The sequence below is a fragment of the Schistosoma mansoni genome, chromosome 6, assembly GCF_000237925.1.
Source record: "Schistosoma mansoni strain Puerto Rico chromosome 6, complete genome".
Taxonomy (NCBI): Eukaryota; Metazoa; Platyhelminthes; class Trematoda; order Strigeidida; family Schistosomatidae; genus Schistosoma; species Schistosoma mansoni.
In genome coordinates this window covers 5,925,995-5,951,261 of record NC_031500.1, presented here as the reverse complement: position 1 = coordinate 5,951,261, position 25,267 = coordinate 5,925,995, and the positions used below count along the sequence as shown (strand labels likewise).

The 25,267-nt window shown below is 32.9% G+C and overlaps 2 protein-coding genes across 2 annotated transcripts in view; both read left to right on the top strand.

Annotated features, from left to right (window-relative positions):
* Smp_138960 (putative spfh domain protein 1 precursor.) overlaps positions 1–1,472 on the top strand; it is a gene marked incomplete at both ends in the record, with an annotated part of 49,064 nt that extends 47,592 nt beyond the window's left edge. Inside the window, one exon of the mRNA XM_018798073.1 lies at positions 1,026–1,472. Coding sequence (XP_018653051.1) covers positions 1,026–1,472 — 447 coding nt within the window. The remainder of the gene's footprint in view (positions 1–1,025) is intronic.
* A 2,050-nt stretch (positions 1,473–3,522) lies between these two features.
* Positions 3,523–25,267, top strand: part of Smp_138950 (hypothetical protein) — a gene marked incomplete at both ends in the record, with an annotated part of 48,500 nt that continues 26,755 nt past the window's right edge. Inside the window, 9 exons of the mRNA XM_018798072.1 lie at positions 3,523–3,684; positions 6,129–6,249; positions 7,448–7,676; positions 10,970–11,339; positions 13,279–13,510; positions 16,210–16,280; positions 17,705–18,040; positions 22,087–22,287; positions 24,827–25,079. Coding sequence (XP_018653050.1) covers positions 3,523–3,684; positions 6,129–6,249; positions 7,448–7,676; positions 10,970–11,339; positions 13,279–13,510; positions 16,210–16,280; positions 17,705–18,040; positions 22,087–22,287; positions 24,827–25,079 — 1,975 coding nt within the window. The remainder of the gene's footprint in view (positions 3,685–6,128; positions 6,250–7,447; positions 7,677–10,969; positions 11,340–13,278; positions 13,511–16,209; positions 16,281–17,704; positions 18,041–22,086; positions 22,288–24,826; positions 25,080–25,267) is intronic.

Below are 25,267 nucleotides of genomic sequence, written 5' to 3'. Positions count from 1 at the left end.
CACATATGCCAATTAGAGACTGACCAGTTGCAGTCCTAAAAACATCAATGGGAAGATTCAAACAAACAATACTAAGTAAATTTCAACTTCACCCCATTGCACAAGCAAGTGGCTATCAGGACTCAGTAGCTGAATGGGTAACGCGATGGCGTTTGAAGTGAAAGGTACTGGGTTTGAGTCCCAGAGTGAATATCAACTCTGAGATGCAGGTACATCCGGCTGACGAGTCCCAAATAGGACGAAACGCGCGTCCTGGATTCCACTGCTAGCCACTATCCATCTTTCCTTACCATGTTCTACAATGTTTTTTCTTTCTCATTATCATTAAGATTAGAGTTATTTCGACTCATAAACTATTCATTTTGTTAATCTCATTTCATCGTAGTAATTTTGCGTAGCGACTTAAACTAACACATATTCGTGCTAGGCTCTGTAGTAATTGTGACTGACTAAGTGATTCATTACGATTTTAACTCGCCGTCTAGTACAAATACTCCGTTAGTATCAACGAATTTGGATTTTTGATTAAATATTATGCAAATTATAATTAGCTTATGTGGCACTCATTTATAATTATTAATTTCAATTAAGTCAGGAAGACTTTGGTGACGTCTTTTATTGTTAGTTGATTGTTTTTTTTTGACATCATAGTTACTGTTATAGACACATAGTCATTGAAGAGCAATCTTGACTTCTTGGAATATCCAGCTTTCCCTGAATTTCTGTCTTCTTTCTTCAATCGGATTTTGGATTACAATTATTAGAGCGGTATGATGCCTAATTATCGAGTGCTTTAGGATTAGAAAATTCAACTCATATTAAGTAACATCGTTCAATTGTTCACAATTGAGAATAATCGTAGACTATCTCAAAATAGAACGATACCTGTTAACTATTTAATCCGTAAAAATAAAAAAATATTAACTCGAGACAAATTCATGAATGTTCATTCTAAAATTGTATTCGTTCTTTATGTATTGACCATCATCGTTCAAATTTCTCAACTTTTTTTTCTTGTTACATAGATTGATTCAATTCAATCACAACAGAATAATGGTGTTGTCAACGAACATCCAGTTGATTTAGACATTGGATCACTTGATCAAGATAATTATCATTCATCTCATAATGTGAATTTACTTGATAATTCAAATAACTATAGATTACGTACAACTATTCATGGTCATGGCAGGGAATTAACCAATACCGACAAGGATAGTTTTTCAACTCATTCAGGAAATAATAATGATGTTAATTTTTCAAAAAGAGAACAATTGTTATCTCTTGCATTAGAGAAAAGTAAACATTTACGTGAAGCATTAAGTTGTTCATCAATTTTCAATCATCAAGATTATAATGATAACGAAAGTGATGATAAGAATAATATGGATGGATTGAGAGCATCTCGATCTTATACCAGTGATGGACGCTTCTCGGGCGGTTTAACACCAAATAAGTTAGTCAAACGTTGATTTTTCTGTTATTCGAGTCGTATGTGTTTATTTATTCTCTATTTTAGTTTGTGACAATTAAAAAATGTTGTGTCTGTGAATTGTTATATAGATTCGTGTATGGTAAAATTCAAATAGAGTCACCTTAAAAATAAAAAAATCGGATATCGGAAAACAGTAAAACTGTGTATTATTATGTTAGACGCCACAAACAGAAATCAATGGTGATTAAACATTTAAAATGTTGAATGAATAAGTTATTTATTCCTCACAAAAAGCTTTTAAGATAAACAATCACAATCTGTTATTACTTTCTGTGGTTTGAAATTTCACCATGTGGAGAACTACGAAAGCCATCATCCAGAAGTTACAGGTGTTTATTAGCAATTGTCTACGCGAGATACTTCGGATCCGTTGGCCAGACACTATCAGCGACATTCTACTATGGGAGAGAACAAACCAGATTCTAGTGGAGGAAGGAATCAGGAAGAAGCTCTGGAAGTGGATAGGGCACACATTGAGGAAAGCACCAAACTGCATCACAAGACAAGCCCTCACATGGAATCCTGAAGGCCAAAGGAAAAGAGGAAGACCAAAGAACACATTACTCCGAGAAATGAAAACAGATATGAAAATAATGAACAACAATTGGATAGAAGTATAAAGGAAGGCCCGGGACAGAGTGGGTTGGAGAATGCTGGTTGGCGGCCTATATTCCATTGGGGTAACTGTTGTGGTGATTCAGAAAACTCCTCGCAAAAGACAGGAAAGATTCAGGAAACACTATGAAGAATTTTATCCAATCAGCGTTCACTAGTAGTTTTGCCGGAAACATCACGAAAGTGAAAAGTCACATGTAGAGTTTCTGATTGGTTGATTACTACACTGCTTCTATGTTTAGTGGCACTCCAGAATTTTCGGGAAAACCCAAGGACTTCTAAGATACTATAAAAACCCTACATTTTCTGTACATGAATGAACCTTTGGAGTAAGGTGTTTCTCCTATATTTTGCGCCTTTTCTCTCGTGTTCAAGCTACTGTGTAAATTTAGCTTGGGGGTTACGAGAATAGCTTATGAACTGAGTATTGCGTTCAATTAGCAAGACTTATCAGTAACAGACGTAAGTAAGTAAGTAAGTAATTTTCCACCATAGTCTATCAGACGGAAAGTTGTTCAAACGGCAAAATCTTCTCTTCTTTGTATTTTTGTAACTTAAAATTAATCTTATTCAAATATTCGAATGGCATATTCCTCTTATATCCAAAATGAGCTATTTCTTAAGTAATCAAATGTTTTTGAAAACTTATATCTCAGATATCAGTCATCATTAACCAAAATCTACAGATCTCATTAAATGCTAACAAATGCAAAATTCAAGTTTAAATAAGACTCAGTTTTACCAAAACATAAGGTATCTCTTATCATCATTAGTATTCTAAATGTTTTAACCAGTAGAACCATTTTAGATTAACTTAGTTTGTCTTTCAAATTACAAATTTTAGGAAGTGTATATCAAATTACGAGTTCCAGCTAATGTATAATTATATGTAGATTCATTCTAGAAACCTGTATTCTCATGCCAAATGTACAAAACCTATTAGCCTAACCATATTTTGAAGATGATATACAAGTTTTTTTTAGCTGATAACATTTGAATCAAGTGAATATGCTCAGAAAGTGAGGAGGGCGAGAATGCCATACCAATTTTTTTTTCTAAAGATATATGAGCACTAATTTACATCCTTTGGATAAAATTCACTTAGTTTCAATTTTATCAGCTCATCAAACTATTCCATATTAATTATTAAATTTTTTTTCATCTAACGTAGATTACATCATTCAAGTCCCGATCTCCGGAGTATCATGTTTGAAGAGTGTATACATAATCATGATAATCGCATTCATTTAGCATCACAAACGAAAACCAAATCAAATAATTTTGATTTAATAAAATATATTCTTGACAATGAATCGCTCGATGATCCAGTTCAAGTTAATACACAAAACCATGATAACCATCATCGTCAGCATCACGTTAGTTACAAAAAAGGTGTGCATTTACAAAATATAATGTTCGCCAATGGCAATGATAGTAATCTACATGCAGATAAGGGAATCGGTGTCACCCAAGACTACCCATTGTCAAATAATAACATGGTAGTTCAATTTGGAAATTCAGAATATATAAAAGAAGATGATGAATTAATTGAAAATTTATTATATAGTAATGAAGTTAGTTGTTCATAAATGATATTCAGTGTTTCATACTTTTAATTAAATGATATATATGAGCAGAACATATTGAATCAATTAATTTGTAATCTTTATCTCAGAAATTAGGTAGGACTGAATGACTGTTGACTGAGAGGAGTAAAAGTCACTTAAGTAGTTGGGGAATCGTCAACATTGTTTAGGATTAAGGTATGTATTTTCATCGCGAACTGATATCAGCATCTAGCATGGCTGCTATCCACTTCTGTAGAATCCTACAGTAGTGTTTTCTCATTTTCAGTGATTTTGCAAGTGACATCCACTGTAATTGAAAACCAATTGAAATAAAAATACGGGTTAGTATAAGTTGTATGCATCTCATTTGGAGTACCGGTGAAAATCAGTAGACATTGAACTGTTATCCAATCCTAGTACGAGACTCTTCAGCAGTGTACCCACGACCGTGTCAAGAATCGAATTCAGAACCTTCAAGGGAATGTTTCTTGCTTTGGTTTCACTTTAAATTAGTTTTTATCTCAATCATTTAACACTAATGAAGTAATGAAAGCAGTAAGATGTGGACTAAACTGAGTTAATACTTGATTTCAAAAAGGGATCCGATTTAATTATCTCACTTGAACGTCGACGATAATCACAGACAAGACAACTTAATAAGAACAAGTAGAGTAGTAATAGAAGTAATATTAATACAAATATTATTGTAGTACTTGAAAAACTGGTAATTCAAACAAACAAACAAACAACAGAGCAATTCGCAGAATCAAAATAGTCAATTACATGTATGTTAAATACCACAAATAATAATTACTGTAATATACATTCTGAATGTATGCTAATTTATGGTCATGATCAGGTTAATACTAGATGAATGCAATAAAAATAAAGATATATTACTTTTAAAAAAGGTGATATATATATATATATCATTTACTGTAAAGATATTCAAAATATGAATTATATGATTCAGGTAAACTGCACAATCGGAGTTGATTGGATTTTAGACAACGGCACTGTAATGGTTATCAATCTTCTAAGTAAAGAGTTGTCTTTGGTAATTAGTATATCAGAAACATAATTTTGTTGGGCAAGTGGCATAGCTACCGTGTCATGTGCATTTTGGAATGGCAGATAATATTGTATAGGACGCAGCAGTTAAGAACTAGTATTTTCTTAATAGGAAGACTGAAAGATAATTGTTTGTGAGGAGAGAAATTAATTAGTGTAGCATAAGAAGATTTAAATCCTTTTATATGATATATATAACTAACTACAATTAAAGAAAAGGAAACGAAAATATAGGGAACGAAACAATAATAAAAATGACTGTGATAGATCTTTTGTCCGATATGTGCTTAATTGTTTCTGAACGTCCTGATTTAGACCTATTTATGCTCAAACTGGTATGGGATTATCTTGTAAATTTGTTACAATGTACTGTATTGAAGTTTAATGTATTTACATGTATCCAAGAGTATTGTTCTATGAATGTGTATTTTTTATTTTGCTCACTTGGGGCGGGACTAAGGAAGGTAGTTGATCACTGAGGATGTTAGAAACTTAATTAAATCATATTCATTAGAAAAGATTACCAGCAACTCTGTTGATCATATTCTTCAAAAGTAGAATTCCAATTATTCATTCAATATTATGCATACATCTCTCTACCACTTGGAAGCATTTCTTTGAGCACTGACCTATTCAGGTATTCATTTAAACTGTACATCATCATAATTGGAATATATATTTTACAAAGACATGAATAATTATAGCGCTATTTAATGTACGGTCGATATTATACTATGATATGTTAGTCTATGTCTTCAGTTAAGTATCGATGGAAATTTTACCTAGAAGAATCTATTGTTTGTGAAGTCACCAGGTAACAGTGAATAATAATAGTTGCTCCACTTCTTAAATTAGCTGAAATTGAATATTGCAGACCATGGGCTTTTGGCTCAATATTTTTAAGTATTCCATGTGCTGAAAATATAAAACAACAGTCATTAAATCTTTAATATACGATCACTATCAGGTTTCATTTTATTTTAGACTAAAATCTGAACCAAGTAGATCAGTGAATAACACATTAAATTGGAGGGTTCCGAGTTCGAGTCTGGATATCAAGATCTATGCTAGAATGAAGATACTATCCATCTAACTAGTCCCAAATAGGATCAAACGAACTTATTGTGTTCCGCTACTACCCACTATCCAACTTTCATAAAACTCTGTGACTAAATTGCAGTATCAAGGTAATCCTCTCACGATAAAGACTGATCAACTACAGTCCTTAACACCAAAAACGGGGATATATAAATCTTTAGAAATAGAATCAAGCTTTGTTTCTTGTACATTATTGCACTCACATTAATGTAAACATCTTGTCATTATTATTATTTTTAAGTTCGTTTGTTTATTTGTTTCTTTGTTTTAATCCTTTTTAGAATTCTATCGACGAAAATGAATTGTTGAATTCAAATACTTTATTCAAACAATCTAATAACGTACAACCATTAAAACAAGATACTTTGAATGGAAAAATTGTGAATCAACACTGTCAGAATAGTCAGTAATGTTTCTACGTATCTAATATGCTTTACTTTATGGATATAAAAATGTATTCATTTTTATCAGAAGGGGGTGTTTTTGGGGAGATTTAGTATTTTCATAGTTGAAAGCGTGAGTTAATTGAAGCTAGACCACCAGGGAAAACCTAGAAGCACTGAATGGCCGTTTCGTCCTATTGTGGGACTCCTCAGCAGTGCGCATCCACGATCCCGCCTCGCGAGATTCCAACCCAGGACCTATCAGTCTCGCGCCGGAGCACTTAACCGATAGACCACTTAGCCGGCCTGCTTCCAACGGTGTTAATATCTAACTTCAACCAATCCACGAAATTGAGCAACCGTTCACCAATTGTCTTCATTGAGTTGATATCTCACAACAGACGTGGTTTGAACTTTATTGGTCACTGCTTCTCACTAGAACTCCTGGATTTACCTCTCGAAGTCAGTCACAATAGGGCGAAACAGCCGTTCAGTGCTTCCAGGTTTTCCCTGATGGTCTAGCTTCAATTGACTCACGCTTTCAAGTATTCATTTTTCTCTCATTTTTATATACTTTATGTTATCTGTATTACGAAAATTTTGTAGTTTAATTCGCTGAACATTGACTGTATATATTACGTCAACATACGAAGGTGGTTTACCATTCAAACTTATTCAGTCACTGGTTTTATGTCTATTCTTCAATGCCTATATGAGATATGACTTGGGCGAGTGTGTAATTATAGAATTCTCGAAGGCTCTATCCGTTTACTGTTGTGTTGCTAATTAAGTCAACTGTAGTCAGTGGAAACTCATTTTCTTCACATTATTATCGGCCAATCAACCGTCATACATTGAAGTAGTAGTATGGTACTTACAACACACAGTTATATGCAACGTAGAACCTGGTACAAATGTATACTGGTTCAAGCTGCGACAAAACATTAGCACAGCATGTTGAAATAATGAAGATGAACACCAAAGCAAAAATAGTATCAATGTTAGTAAAAAATGAACTAAAAAATCACTTGCGGAATAATTGGGAGGCTCACTTTTACACGGGGTACGTGTTGATGTCCGAAACCACGATGAAAGCTCTGGAAGTAAACTATCTAACTCAAAATACAGAATATTGCTAAAAGTTTTCATGATTATCATATTACCTTTGACATAAATTTATTTTAACTTGCCTTATTCTTTTATATTTACATCTATAGATTTATCTAAATCTGGTTGTAATCTGAAAGGAGCCAATTTACACTTTAAATGTTTAAGTTTATGTAGAAAATATGCCGAAAATAAAATGTCAAATGTTGTTAACTCTTCTAAATCTACATTATATAATAAAACATCAAGAAATCCAACGAAACTGTTATCACAAAAATCTCATCCAATATCAGTATCATCAGTATTGCCATTTAATAAAGTCAAATCGAATGACATCAAGTAAGTGATTGATAAGGATTTGAATCATATACAATTTTTACTAATTAATAAATGTAGTAGTGTGGTGTGGTCTACTTATATCCATATAAGTAGTATATGGTGTTGGTCAGACATAGAATGTCTTTTGGCAGAAGACCGATAAGGAAAGAACTGAAATGAAGCGCAACTGGTAGGAAAATGCATGAACAATGGAGTTAGAGAAGAAACAGTGAAGATTGAGACAATTCATTGTTAATTTGCAAATTAACTGTTTATTGTATAGTTATCAGAATTTAGTTAGATAGTCTGCAATTTTTGGTTAAATACATTCAATTGTCCCCAACTAGTGTTCTGTTCACTACAGTAGTAATAACTCTATAGCATTTGGAATCATTACTGTTATATGTGATGTTTGTGTCAAGTAATTATGAACCCCTTAATAAGTTTATATGTTAAAAGCCTGTTAACAGAAAGCCGTAAGAGTTGATTTCTTTCAGCTGACAATTATCATAATGCGATATTTCAATGATCTAAGAGAATTGGTGCTCGCCAACATATTCGACTCAGTTCCATCTTATGTCTAAATTTTAAAAGTTGGGATCATGAGTCGATTGAAGCTAAACCATCATGGAAAACCTGAAAGCACTGGACGACCGTTTCGTTTTAATGTGGGACTCCTCAGCAGTGTGAATCCACGATCCCACTTCGCGAGATTCCAATCCAGGACCTATCGGTCTCGCGCGCGAACGCCTAACCTCTAGATAACTGAGCTGGCATCCGACGGTGTTTATATCTAACTTCTACTAATCCATGAAATTGAGCTACACATACATCATTGTCTTCAGTGAGTTACTATCTCATAACAGACTCACTAAGCTATGAGATTCATAACTAGTTTTCTGTGGGACGGATATACAATATGGTGACTTTAACACTGATATTATTGATTCTTTCAGGATTGAAGATAAATCATTTGAATGAGCACTGAGTAGTGAAAACTCTTCTTTACGATTTTCTCCATATGTGTAACATCAAATTAAAATGCACTTCAGTGTTAAACTACATAATTTAATTATCGAAATGGAAGTGTTCGGCGAATAAGCAAAAACCTAGCGTCTTGGAACAATTTCAATATCTTTTACCCCTGTAAATTACTGTTCATTTCTTTTTAGCCTTGTAGGCTCATCAGGTATAAGATCATTTAAAGTCAAAGAATTAGGTAATAATGTATAAATATAAGAAGATAGTTTGTGTAAGGGGTTTGTGGAGATTTATGTTTCACATCACTTCAGTTGAACAACCATTGAAAATCCCAAAGCAGTGAGCAGCTTTTTAATTCCAATATAGGGCTCGCAGGAAGTGGGCATATTCAACTCCATCGACGATGGAATCCAGGACCTTCAGGTCTCGCGACCAACACTGAGTTGATACCCAGTGGCTTGCCTTTCTGAAGAGTCTCACACAAATACGAAACAGCTGTTTAGTGCTTCTCGATCTCTAATAGTAGTCTAACCTAGGTGGTGTGAACTGTAAATTAGGATGTAAGTTGAAAAATAATAATCTAGAGTAATAAATAATAAATTATTCAAGTGGATATTATCTTTTAACTAGTTAATTTTAATCATCTAATCGTTTGACATAGTCAATGTAATTTAGATGGATAAAGATATAGTTTGCATATTCCAGTCTATGCATAGGTTAAAGCTTGTAATTTATATGCTGAGTTCTAAATAACATGGATCACCTAAGGATCTTTAATCGATTATCACTTCGAAGTGCTATTCATAAAGTAATGGTATAAACGTATAAACGTATACGTGCCAATGCTTTTCCATGACCCTGAATCGAGGAGTTGAAATCACGGCCATCGGTTTCGCATGATAATGCTTAACCTCCAAACTAATGAGCCGAAACCCTATGATGTAAAAGTTTGACTTCAATCCATGTAAGACGGTCGAGGAATATGAAGGATTGATTGAAATTAGCTCTATACACCACTGACTCTTGACTCAATGATCTAGAGCCTTTCTTTGCACTCAAGACCTGAGTTCTTGGGTTCGATTCCCAGTTGCAGGGTCCGTAAGTACACACTACTGAGGAGTCCCATACTTTCATATTTCCTATGGTTATCAAACCTAGAGTGATTCGTGAGCTCAATTAAATTCAAAAGTCTTTTCAATCCTATACTGATATACACAGCAGTTAACAGTGATATTTCGATCAGAACGACTTTAAAATCGTTGTGCTTTTAGGATGTTTTCACAGTCACGCATTGTCATAGGGTTAGTTAGTTAATTCAACTATATCTCACCTTCATGTCATTTACTAACTGAATACTCATTAATATTTGAAAACTTAGCTAAGTTTGTGACGTTTGTTGGAAGCCCTTGAGAATTTCTTGGGATTGTCTTCAGAAGTTGGAAAGAGGTATTTTTTCAATCAGCTACTAGTAGAAAATTACTCGAGAGTTCTAGAAAAGAGATTTATAATATTTTCTGATCAGATGATTTCCAATTCTGCCAGTAAATTTGGCATATTTTCAGAAGCTCTCAGTGTATTAAGATCGCCCATAACCTACCTATAAATATCCTTTTTTACATGCCCAAACTAATCTCGGAAGCTAAGACTCTTTTCATACCCCCGCCATCTCTGTCTTTCGTCCAGTGTTCAAGTGTAGAAAATTTTGAGAGACTTGTGAGCGATTAAAAAAATCGGTATTAAGTATCCAAGTTCTATGCCTTTCAGTTAATATAGACATCAGAACAATTGACTAACAAACTGTAATAAAATTTTGATTTAATTTGTAATGGTTTTTATACTCTCTGTTGTTGCTGTTAGAGATTGTTATCGATCAGTCAACAACCGGAAAGTTAAAACCATTACAAATCAAATCAAAATGCAATTCATAGCCTTTGCATAGACTAGTGATGGTTTGGACTTAGTAGCTAAGTGGATAACGCGTCGGCCGTTTAAAGCGAAAGGTACTAGGTTTGAATCCTGATGTAAGGATGAACACTAGGATGTAGTTAAACACATCTGATAAATTCTTATTAGGATGAAACGTGTATCATAATACAAATTTCCATACATTTAGGTAATTCAGTCAAATTATTTTAATCATCATAATCATACTGGCTATATTCCACTAACACTATGAACTCTTGTAATGCAACTTAATACAATGTATCAATAAAAAACTGTAGTAGTTCGTAAAATCATTGGTTTTGTTGTTTATTAAAATGGCTGACGAGTCATTATAATGAACAACTGATCTTTCTACTCCTTACATCTTCTTTTCCTTCATATAATTATAGTACTTTATCGGACAGTATTTTTATGGAATTAGAAGTATCTGTCCCAACATTGTCTTCGTTATCATCATCCAATAAAATCGGTGGTACATGGACTACAACTAGTTTTACATTATCTACAGAGTTACGTAATCAGTTTGAAGTTAAATCAACTAAACGAAAACAACAAAATGATGATGCATATGTCAATTTCTATTGTCTAACAAATAAGAAAATTAATAATTCTAATGATGCTTATATTCAAGTCAATTTCAATCATCAATTACATTCTAATGATAAAGTCAATAATCATGACAATCATATTCGTTTACGTCTATTTCGTCTATGTAACCCAGTAAAAGAAGATGAAGATACTACACAGTGGGAATCAGAAGTAAATTTCATGTTTTCTAGGTGTATTATTTCTTTTTTACGAATAGATAATGATGGGAGGTTTAGTATATAACTATGACTAAATTAAGATAACCTGTAGATTATATTTATCACAGGTTAATCTCAGTTTTGGTTTCTTTTGGAAACCGGGGGACAGCAAATATTTGTTTCGTCTGGTATGGGCTCTTCAGTAGTGCTTAATCCAGTGTTGTTGGAAAGTCGTTTTAGGATATTGCAAGTTGCAAATTTACATCCTGTCACCTGTCTTCAAATTGTTTGCAAATATTTCATTGCATTTTTCTCTTTTTTGGATTGCTTTTCTAACTGACTTAGTATTTGAAAGAGAGATGATTTGGGTGTAGGAAAGAAGCAGCAGTATCATCTGGACTGCTCAGGACTAAGTCTTTATTTCTCAGAAGATAGTAGTCGAGACTCATGTTTACTTGAGACAATGAGTTTCTTTCGTTGTTTCAACATGTATTTAATCTACTTCCAATATACTCAAACGCCTTTTGTAAAAAGCTCACTACCTATCGTCATGAAAGCAATTATTGCTAAATTCAAGCTTAGCTATCACAGTTGTTGATATATTTCCATCCTTTTATATTGTTTAAGTAGACGAAAGATGATTCCATTCGAATTCGTACATCAGTTATGTTATTATAAATCAAAGACACTACAGAAGTAAGACTGATGCAAAAATAAAAACAAAGGTGAATGTCAGCTAATCAGTGTTGGGAAATATTTTTGTCACATACATATTTTGAATGATAAGTTAAGCGAATAATAAATGGAAATTTTCTTCACAATAATGCATATTTATTCTGTGAATTCTCGACTGTATTCGAATATATAGTACTTAGTAAAGGGATTTGGTGAGACCAATAATTATTAAGTCTCAATGAATTTGATTTGAATAATGTAGATGAAATGTAATATTACAATCTACAATACTTTGATTTCTAGTGAAAAAACATTTAGAGGTTTTCAAATTAATGTATGAAATACGCTGATCGATTCCTAGTGTCCAATGCGACTAAACGATAACTGTCCATAAGACAGAATTACTGTATAAGCCCGCCCCCTTCTCAACTAAACTGATATCAAAAGACAAGATAACTGCCCAATTGAATAGGCTTTTCTTTTCTAATAAAACACAAAATATTAAAGACAATTGTTATATCTTGTGGCCGAGTGGATGCCCTGTTAACTTATGACGTGATAAAACCGCCAATCAGAGAGCAGTGAATTATCGATTGGAACAGTGACACACGAAAACCGTACGAGCAGTCTAGAGTACGTATCGGTCCATCTTTCTGCCTATCCCAGTCAGTTAAGTCCAGAACACTAATAACAGCCTCTGCGGTATGAATTATTATATTTCAAACACAGAGTTTATATGCCAAACAGACTGACCACAACGTACCAATAAAATAGAAAATAACATTTGTACAAGATTTAGCCAAATATAGCTGTGAATGTGGGAGGCACTAATTAATAGACTAGGGATAACTCAAGAATGGTAAATCGTATAATAATAGTTTATAGTTAAAAATAAAACTCATGATAAGGGGAATATGAATACAAATAGTTTAGTTATTTAGCAATTATACGATAAAAAATGTACGCATAATATTGGTCCACAAAAGGATTCCAAAGTTACCATTCACTATTGTTATCGGGACGTAACAATAATAAAAAAATAATTGGCAATCAGTTGACAAATGTTGATCATTCATTGTTCAATGGAATCAATGCTTAATTATCAGGTTTAATTCTTGCCCATCATATAATGATCGTAATAAGCACAAAGTATCATCACTTTATGGGAGTTATAGAAAATCAAACAGTACTTACGTTTATTTAAATAGTAATAATAACTATATCCGTGGTTATACAATTTCGAAAACGTTTTTTTCTATCTTCAATTAATGTTTTAGTTGATTGGTGTGAATTTTGTCAATCCAGATGAAATTCGTTCAATTATCTTATCAAAAGTACATTTGAATTCATCTAATCCTACAACTCATTTATATATTCATCTGTGTTCTGGACAAAAAATGAAAACTAATAATTCAAATGTGATTGGTCGTTTAGAATTTGAATTAGAACCAATTTGGAATACCACTGCTACATCTAGAAATCAAATGAATATCAACATAATGAAAAAAGGTAACAGAAGTCATTTTTTGTAGTTGATATCACGTACTGATATCAGTTAGACAACCATTGAAAACAAGTAAGCACTGAATAACCATTTCTTTCTAGTACGATGTTATTAAGCAATGTTTATCTGTCTGATCGCCAGTCAGAAGATCGTGTTACATATTCATACACATCCAGGTTTAAAGCAAGGCTTCAAATTCATGCTGTGGTCATTAATACTCACCTATTTCTGGTCATATTGTCAGCATCAAGTCAATAGGCTATACGAATTTTTTTGGCTGCCAAACGCATTATGCTTTTTATTCATCTTGGCCAAACAGTGAAATACTTCGATTCACCTAAAAATCTTAACACGGACGAACATTTATGATTCCCTATCCTAGCCGCTACAAGCAATCTAAATGACGAGTCTTATATTCAGAAATCAGATAGTGTTCAGCAAGCCGAGTAGCTTTTGAGTATTAACATGTTTCCTTACAATATCTTTAAAAGTGGAACAATACATTATCACTTATAACGGTTGTTTGGATCTTTCCACTGATTTTGAGTACCGGATTTTATCAGTCTATTTTGATATATTTGCATCCAGCTCGGATTGTCTCGATATTGACACTGGTCACAAGTATTATAAGTAGTGTTGGATGGTGGCTGTCGGTGAAATCCAGGGATCGAGTTTTGTTCCATTTGAGGTTTGTCAGCTGGATGGACCTGCATTTCAGAGTTCATGTTCACTCGAGGACCCGAATACAGTACAGTTCTCTTCAAACGCCATCATATTATCAAATTAGCTACTGAGCATAGATAACCACTGACGTGTGCGGTGGGATGAATCTTAACATCAATAAGAAGAATCAAACAACTTTAACTCCGAGATGCAGTTACATACAGCCGACGAGCCCCGAATATGACAAAACACGCGTTCTGGATTTCATTGCTAGCCACCTTCCATCACTGGTAATAATAGATTATCGTATTTAAACAATCGTCAAACAAATTAGTTGAGTAAATGCACTTTTAACCGAGGCAAAATCAAATAACACATATGGTCTCCATGATGATATTTAGTGAATAATGTAAGAAATTCGGACCTTCAGACAAAAAGAGTTGTAACAAAATAGTGAAATACAAAACAGATGTTAATCAACAGACTCTTAAAGCTCTCCTTTTCAACCGAAGAAATGATCGGTATCTGCTACAATAATAGCTATTAAACTGAAGTACAATATGTGAATTGAGTAAACGTTTCTTAGAATTTCTGAAGAACTATTGATTACAGAGAATGTATATGACCGAATGACGGTTTGTTGAATAATCCTATTCCTCCAACATTTAATAACATTCGATGTTGTGTTTACTACACATCTTTTAATCTGTTCTCACTGGCTACTATTCCAACAGAATATCATTAACCGATATCTGTTGTTTTCTGAAGTAGCAGGTTGGATATTGTACTACACTAGGTCGACCATTTGATCGAATCACTTGATGAGAGAGTCGACTAGTTACGAATTTGTTTATGGATATCTGGTGAATAGGGTAATTTTTAATGAATAACACATTTACCACAGATAAATTCTAGATTCCATTGATGCAATTCAGCTGATATATTCCCGAATAGGTAATCATAGAATGCAGACACTAATCTGATGTAGGTTGTATTATTAAGAGTGTAACTTTACAGGTTTATATACCATAATTAAATGACTACAACACGGCATACATAAGAAATCCTAATAGTCATACACTCTAGTCGTTCGTTATATAAGACGTAGCTACGTGCGAGCTGTTAAGTGCCTGCAATGACGGAATGGTTAAACGTATATCAACAGATAATAAAGTAGATAAAATATTGTCATTAGGACAATGTAAAAATACCATAAACCATATATTTAATAGGTATCAATACCAAGGTTGAACTTGATTGTTTCAAATAAATTGAGGATTGGATAGAGAGTTAGTAATAATTATATATAACAAAAATATATTTATTATCATATATATGTAATAATTATTACAGAAGTTTCACCCTTCCTAGTTATTCCCCTTTCATCTCATAAATAGATTACTATATTTGATTTACATCAATATACTTGATATTTATAATTGTAGTCGATATTTACTTACATGTTATTATGAATTAGAAAATAACCATGTAGAGTCATTTTCAAGGGGGGGGGAAATTTTCATCACTGTTAAGTATTCTAGGTAGTAATGATCTTGAAATAATATGTTTGGTTTAATTTTTTGGAAAATTTAAATATTTTATTTCTATAATACTACCTGGTTGGGATCCGCGAGATGATAGCAATCGATGGTTAGAGACCTTGAGTGACATGGTTCAAAATCGGTTGCAATGGCGAAAGTGCATTCACTCTTTGTTTTCTGCCAAATTCTAATCTTCTGAATTTTTCATGTCTCTATCTTTTTTCTCTTTCCAAGTTTATTTCACTGGATTATACTCCTTCAATAACATCTTCAAACCCTAATCTTTCATATTAGTGCTTATACTCTTACTACTTGTACCATTATGGGATTTGAATCGTCAACTGCATCTCTGTACTAATGTGGTATGGCAACTCAAACTGATGTACGTACGTAAAAAGTTCTACGTCGTGACTGACTGATAATACTTTTTATTATTCTTTACATATCTTCAATTTTGAATGCATCATAATATGTGTTAAATTTTGTTTGTTTTAATTTAGACAATGAATATTTTGGGTCAATTCAAAAGTCTGTGAAAAATGATAAATTTCATTCAGTTCAAAGTTCAATGGTATGTATTGTTTAATTGAAAGTATCAAATTTTAATAAATGTTCGAATCTTGCCAGGCGGGATCGTGGATGCGCACTGCTAAGGAGTCCCACAGTAGGACGAAACGGCCGTTCACCGCTTCCAGGTTTTCCATGGTGGTCTAGCTTCAATTGACTCATGATCTCAACGATATAATAAAAACGTTTTGTTACTTCGTTAATATTATTACTTTCTATATAAGAAATATCTGTCGTTAATTAAAAGTATAATGATTGAAGCCAACATGTTAATTGGTGAATATTGGTTATGATGACGAGATAACTGATTTGTAATTTAGTAAAATGATTGAGATAATCAAACATGAATGAATGGTAAGTTCCAATGGTAAAGATATCAAGAGATAAACACACTGGCCAATTAACAGAACATTTATTTTAATGTATCAATCAGTTATTTACTTAAGATTAAAGGTCTGTTACTAAATAAAAGAAATTTATAAAACGACTATAGAGAAAAGTAAGTTGTAAACTGTCTTAGGGATTCATAGCGTATATCCTGAACTGAACTTAGTTAGCCAACTTTTAGACACTTTTTTCGTCGGAGTATAAGACTCCCATGTTTCCTAAAGGGATAAAGATGAGGAATTAAACTCATAGACTTCTATTCTTTTTATTTTTTCCAAAAATTACACACCTGCTTAGTTTGATGTATTTCTCGACTCTTTTTCTCATTATAGGAATCAGGTTAATGATGTAGTTGTTATTTGACCACTATTCACTCTATTTTAATGGAACTTAGATGGTCATTGACTGTTAAACTGAGCTGTGTAGGTAGGTGAAGACTATCTGGTTGGAGTCCAAGTGATCATCGTAACTACTGATTAAAGACTTTAGATGATATGACTCAAGATTGTTCACAAATTAACCAGGTTCATTTACTCTATGTTTCCATTCAGATTTTAAGTTTCTAAATTATCTAAGAGAAATAATCAAATAAAAAGTACGGCTATTATTGTTTGTCAGTTTGCATTCCTACTCACTTGCGTCTTCTCATTCTCATAAGGGATTTGATGTGACGTAAAAGAGGTATATCATACCTGAATTGAACAACAAAATCACCACACGTCCTCGCTATGATAAGTAACACTCCTGAGTGGGGTCATACATATGATCGTGGATGTATATAGTCGCAGAGACCTGCTAGTGTTTTCTAATTTTCAAAGGTTCTCCAGCTAATTGTAGTTGTTATTTGCGCAGAAAACCTTGACTTTGTATAATGAAGGTATATGTCTTTCGTTTTTTTTTCAGTAGAGTTCAGTGTAAGATACAGCTTGTTGTTTTCTTTTCCATGCCGACTTTATCATGATTGATTCATTGAAGCATTGTCCGAATGTGCTCATTGTTTTAATACTGCTGACTGCATTTTCTTTTTCGACATTTTTGAAGTATCATAAACCAGATCTTACAAAAGAAATAATACCGTCAAATACTGTCATATTAAATACAATTCTACATATATCTGAAGGCAAAGAATTAAAACTTTCAAATAATTATCGTAATAAACAATTATTAACATCAAAATATATTACGAAGTTACCGAATGATTGTATTATGATTGAACATTCTTATTTAATTGTACGTTTACCTTGGTGTCACCAAATTCACTCATCATCCGATTTGTCGACGATTAACTTAGATCAATATCACTCAAATGTCGCCTGGCTGAGTGGATCATGTCCACAATATGCATTCACTATTAGATCACAATGTTTATTAAATCAGGTAAGTGTGTGGTTTCTTTTTCCACCATGTACTAACTAGTGACCAATTTCAAAAGAGTTTTCCCGAAGTTTCATTGGGAAACTGTGACTAATAGAGTGCAGCTATGTTAGGTATGAAGAAGTTGCCCACCAGTAGCATTGAAAGACGATTGAGCAGTATAAGAAAATTGATTGAAGCTAGATATATAAGACATTGGATGCTAGCTCAGTGTTCATATAGAAACTTAAAGGACCTGAGTTCGACACGTGTTGGGGTTGTGTATGCTCACTACTGAAAAGTTTCCCACTGGGACAAAACAACTACTTAGTGCTTCTCGACTTTTGTTGATTGTGTTGTTAATATCCGTTCATGTTGTCAACCATAGAATAGGGTGAATCGGTAAATATTTCCGTTCAATTGTTCAGGCATGGTCAAGAACACTATTTATGATTTACTCATATGTGTTTGGTAGAATTATAGACTAAGATAGGACGTTATGTCTTATACAGTTGAAAATACTAGTGATTTAATGCAACTCATAAATGTTTATTCGATAATTTGTTCGACGTAATTAGGTTTATGATCATTAGCCTACAAAATAAAACAATATGCCTATCTAAAGAGTGGGTTGGAGAATGCTGATCGTCGGCCTATGTTCCATTGAAGGTAACAGGCTTAACGAAGAGAATAATCTCAAAACATTGTGTAAAGAAATATTTTTATTGTCTTTTTGTTCAATTCCTTTCTAAATTTCTTCGGAAACATAATAATAGACTTTGGAATGAAGGTGAGAAGAGCTGACGATATTCTACAAAGATAGTGAAAATACCTTGATATCAGTTTCTTACAATATTTTGAAGGGAACTGTTTAGATTATTAATTTTAAAAATCCTTCTGTAAATACTCAAAACTGATTGACAGGTCTTACGTAATAGTAGTGATAATTATTCCAGGTATTTTTACATTAAATGATTGACAGACAATACTTAGCTATATACTTGAACATTTAGTTTATTGAGGCAAATATTCTAATAATAAATAAACCCAATAAAGTGAGAATTATAAACACTGATGTTTTATTCTGCAGTCCTACAGTAAGCCATAACTGACTATGAAAACAAGAAGAATGAAACAAATCAGAAGGTTTAACTACCGATTCGAATCATGTTGTGCATAAGTCAACGGCATATATGAGATTATTCTTCTGACTCAGACAACGATATGCAGGCTGAGATCTTGAATAGATGAATAATTGGCTTTATCCAATAACTTTCTTACCGTTTAATGATGAAATAGTATGCGAACACAGCCACGTATAATATGTCTATAATCTCCTAGTCTATTATGAAACCAACGGTAGCAAATTTCAGTAATGCGTTTAAAACTTCCACTTTTTATTAACTAATACTTAACACGTATGTAGGTAGTTACCTTATAATCGACTTTGTTGTAATCGTGTATTCAACTTGGATTAAAACCTTGGTTGAAGTTGAATTACAACTTTTGATCTATATATTTCCGATCACCAAAAACCAGGAAGCACTGAACAGATTGTGTAATGTTCCTAATGAGTGCACACTCATGACTTCAATGGTGAATGGTATTCTTCTGACCAGTTGTTAAACGACAAAAGTGTGGCGCAGCAACTAGTGGTTATGATCCGTCGACCATCAGGTGTCCGCTAAAATCCCTTCTATCAACTAAACAAATATGTAGGACCGATATCCACAACCAACAAGTTTTCTATAGCACATGATACATAATCTATTGTGAGACCAACTTTCGTGTCTCTTGAGACGTTGTAGGTCGTTTACCATGACTCTTCATCCTCCATACATGTTTCATATAGAATTCATTTAGTTTTCAATGAAATGGAAAAATGTTTCATCCTCATAAGCTTCTAATTGTTGGAGAAATTGTGCTTCAGTCGGAAATGTTACACCAACAAACATCTCTCTGTAAATTACATCAGCCTCATTATTTGAAATAGACATGAAAGGTTAGAGTGATGATAATTAAAACAATGATAAAGACAGTGGAAAACCACTGATTTTATTGTTGTGTTAGTATACAACTTATTGGTCGACTGAAATAATGACTTTAATTGGTGGGACAAAGGTACAAATAAGTAGTTTGTGTAGGGGGTGAATATGAATTATTTATCCAGTTACTTGACCCTTTTGACGTCATTATCGCTTTTAGCAAATGCAGATTTTACAAATCATTTGATTTTAATTATCCCATATACGTATGTCTATCAAGTTTGTTGGTTGAACAACTCGATACAGGAACGCTATGTATGTCAAAATCTTGTATTTTACTGCTTTTTGGAATTTGGCTTATATGTTTGATTATGTTTTCCCATGTAAACTGTTTAACTAACAAGGTTCCTGTTAACCTGATTGTTGAAATCTGAAAATATTGACTGAGCTCAATAGAAACTTTCTGTACAATAGTACTCAAGTAATAAATTCAATATCGTAATTAGTTGCACATCATAAATTTTTAATAAGATTTCTACTTATAAACGTTGAAATGACAACTTAAGTACCTACAAGTTATTCAATGACAGCTAAAAAATTTTAAAAATAATATATGACTTAACGAAACAAGTGAGATTGTTTTCTCAATAAATGATCTGTCCAAAAAAAGTACACAGAAAACTAGATGGAAGTAATCAGTATGAGAAATCATATAATCACATAACTGTATTGTGAAGAAGTTGCTTGAAATCATTGGACTACAGTTTAATGAGTTAAGTACATTAAGTACTCTTCGTATGGTAAATAAACCGCTTAGTAAGATATCTTCAAGAAATTATACCTGTATTTAACTGTCAGTGATTTTTTTATTAGATGCTGTGATATTACTAACAAGCTTCTAAAGGGAAGGTGGTTTATTCTGGCGTTGAAACTGATAGATTTTAAAAAAAATTTCACTCTACAAAGATTTCCAGTGTAATGTTAGTATGGTCAAAATGAAACGTTGTGTAGATGTCTGTAAATCATATGCTTTGGAAGCTCCAGTTTCATGGCAAACTTTAACATACGATAAAAGACTAGCAACACCCTAGCGATTAATTTAGATCATGGTTAATTTTTCTCAAGCCCCTTTATTAACTTACTTAGCAGACGATTGTTATTACTTTAAGCTCGGCTAGTTATCACTGATTTATTCGCCAATCGAAATACGAATTATTCGATCTTAGTACTGTGCCAAACTAATGACATTCGATCGGTATGAGCAGCCTAGCATCCTTATTGGTCCTTTGTTCTCCTAGCCCGTCCAGTCTAGTTCAGAACGCCAATAACAGCTCCCACTATGCGAATCATTTATTTCAAACATACTTGGTTTTTGTACCAACCAAACAGACATCACACCATAAAGTAGAAAATAATTTTTATACAAAATCAAGCCAAGATGTGGCTACAAACGTAGGAGATTGTAATCAATAAACCGGACATATAACAGTAAATTGCATATCAATAATCTATAGGTCAAAATGGAGCTCATACTGTGAGGAAGATATATATACATAACCGAGTTACTGAACCTTATACGATATATATATATCGGCCAAGAATTAAGGAGATATTTTGACAATACAAGGAATCAGTAAGTTTAACAAACAACATTTTTTTAGTAGAGTATTTCGAGCAGTTCTAAGCATACTTACAGGTAAATTTTTAAAAGATCAGATTTAACCTTTGAAAAAAGTGATTCGGTATCTCAAGATGGTTTGTATTGTGAAATCTTTGCTTGAATGAGCTTAGGTATTAATCTAAGATAACTGATACGTTTCGGCAATAAAATATCTCAAAAAAAAGAGATGAATAACATCTGCATATTTAAGTGTGATTAATTTTGGTTTCTGACTTCACCAGACATAAATACACTCAATCGGCAAGTCCTAATTAAGAAGTGTTCGTATTAGATTCATTTAGTAGTCGTCTCTCTTCGATTTCATCCTACGTGTTTATTTCATAATATTTATTGGATATGTTTTTGATATCTGTTATCACCATCTCATTCATATGTTATCTATTTTAATTGATTTTTGATTATAGAAATCAGTTACTCGTTTGGTCAAGTCATCTATTGTTTTAGAGGTGTGGTCTAAATGGATGAGTGGTTTACCGGATCATTTAATTGGACTTGTGAAAATTCCAACAGACCAACTGGTAAAACTTTATGCTCACTGCGATTTAATTACATCACAAACATGGTGGCATTCAGATAATGTGATACAAAGTTTATTGAAAGCACAAGTGAGTTATTGATTTAATTGATGCAATTTTATTTAGTTATATATTGATAAAAACTCTATTCTGAAGTCCAAATGAACTTGACAAACCCTCTTATGTGTATTGGTGTATACACTGACTGGCCTAAAGATAAATCGTTCAAGTAACACCATTAGTAAAAGAAAATAGCTTGTGGAGCTAATCATATCGATATTGAGAGAAATATGTCATAAGTAGTATAAAATAATTTCGCTATGTTGCGAATCAGTTAAAGTTTTCAAATGTAAAATTCTGAGTCAAGACTCAATAATCCAATTTCATCATACTGGTTTCTGTAGACATGAAGATTTTAAGTTCGACTATATGTGTGAGGTCAGAAGCAGGGTACTAGGGAAAGACGGAAAATCGGTTTCTTAGTTGGTGAATCTTCATTGCCGAGGAGTACGTAGGTTACTCGTGCTGAACTACTGCCTACCTGGTTGTGCGATATTGGATGGATTTAGTAGCAATAGAAGCGAACTACAGGCCAGACTAAGACATGATATCAGTTCATGAAGTCATCGGTTGTTAGATTGAACCATGTACAGACTGTGAGGTTAAAGTCTTCGCAGTTATTATAACCATTGGTTGGAGCCGCTGTTTAATAAAATTTATGATCAGTTTCATGCATCCACTCTTTATTCCCCTGAGATCCTAGGGTTTAAAGTTATCATATACCTTTTTTACACCCATGAATTCATTCTTCTAGAATTATATTATCTATCCCTAATTATTTTTACTACCACCTATATTCTTAATACTATTTCTACTACTTCAAAATTTATCCTGATGATTTCGTCTCGCTGCTCTGATGTGGCGAAATAGCTTCAACTCATTTAAATGTTTGCCAATTTTATATTCATTATGTCGGACTGATTGATAGGATCATTGATCATTAACAATACAAAAATATGACGTAATGAACGAGAACACAGGTAAAGTGTGCAAAATCATACGTTCAGTACTTCATTTACATACACTCCATCAGTTGTCTCAAACTTCAGTGTTCCTTCATTTCTATAACAATTACTCTTTGTTCCCGTTCTCTTCGATTCGATCTTCTCAACCTTCTGCCAAGCACTCAGTTTCTGATTGATGTTATATAATACTTATGTCGACATAAGTAGCATACACCACAATGTAATCAAATGAAAAATTCTTATGAAGTATAGTCTGCTGATTTACTTCATTTATTGACGGATACTAATATTTTACGAAAGATAAAGCAAGTAGCAATACGCCTATCATAATCCCTAAAGGAAATAGTACGCCTGCCTGTATAGAAAAATATGTGATTCACTATACCATAATCAATTAAAAATCTGTTTGACAATAAATAACTATTCAAATGTGTTAATAAGCCTGACGTAATTATTTGACTAGCTGGAGCTTATTCTATGACATACCTAGCAAAAAGTATCGAAAGAGTAATGAAATATCATTGCTAGAAAGGATTTTAAATAAAGATGATACAAAGTAATAATTGTTTTTGAAATATTTCACTGGAGAACGCTTATCATCTCATACACTAACTTACCTGGTTGTCTAACTATTAAATTACTTACGCTTGTTCCCTTTTCATGAAGCATAGGCCCCTGGCTAGGATTCTTCAACCAATTCTATTCTAGGTTCTCCGTCTACAACCCTTCTAGGGTTACCACCGGTTACAAGCTCGGGTAAAGGAGGGGGGCTATCGATGAGGTTGGCAACTCCATCCTGTAGGAATGAACCTTGCTTAAAGAACGCTGACCAGAAAAAAACTACTTGATTCCTAAGTAACTGCAAATACTTGTGGATTTAATTGGTGTATTGTTTCTGTAAATGAATATAATCAAACATTTTGCATCAGATGATATCGTTATAAATACAGTGTTGTTTAAATTTAGTTGACATATTATCATGGAAAATTTCAGTTCCAGTATAACTCATTAGAATATAGAATTTGAGAAAACTGTTATTTTTCTGGCTTAGAACTCCTAACCATTTCATACACTGTCAATTCTATGTAGAATTGAATGTTTCGTTGACCTTAGTTAAAAATACATTACAAATTCAACTATAAACCGAATGAGTTAGGGCGAAATGTTAAACTTTGACTTAGTCACTGATTGATAACAAATTCGAGACTGGTTATTTCCACTTTGATCTCATATTGTTGTCGGAATGTTTACACTGTTCAAAAGTTTATAAATAAAAAACTACACAATGTCCCTCAATGCTTTTCTAAATTTTCACCAACTTTCAAATGGTTCCAATTGTCAGCACAGCGTTTCCGTACACGAGAACACATATATGTGTTTTTGTCAAATGATTGTCTTTACTTTCACGCCTGTAAATGTTTCTATTTCGTTTTTTGAAATGTGGATTATTTGAGTCCGCGACGCGCTGATTGTTTCAATTATTCGATTCATTATCATTTATAATCAAATATTATGTTCGTGAATTATATATAATTGAAACAAAAACTACAAAACGTGTAATCTGACATCTTTTTTTTGCATGCATATCTACTTTTACCTACAAGCATCCTATGATTCCTGTGGACACATGGTTGCCAATAATTGATCCATTCTCTGGTTGTGAAAATGGTCAAATTCATGTTCTACTCGCTGTTGGTACACAAGAACAAATCGATAATTTATTAACACTACAAAATTTGAAATGTACTATTGATGCAGATAACAATACCATTACGAATACAGCAGATCAAGGTAGAAAAAGTGGTATTATTGAATGCAAAGACATTAAGAGGGATAATTCATGTGAAGATTTAACAGGTACGATAGATTCCTTTAAATACTTAAGAGTACCAGCATTATCGTGTATTTTTATAATAACTATGAAAGTAGAATGATATATCATCACATTTAAACAATTATCAAACAAATTAATTGAGTAAATTCACTTTTAACCGAGGCAAAATTGAATAACATACACCTTCCATAAAAATATTTTGTGAACAATG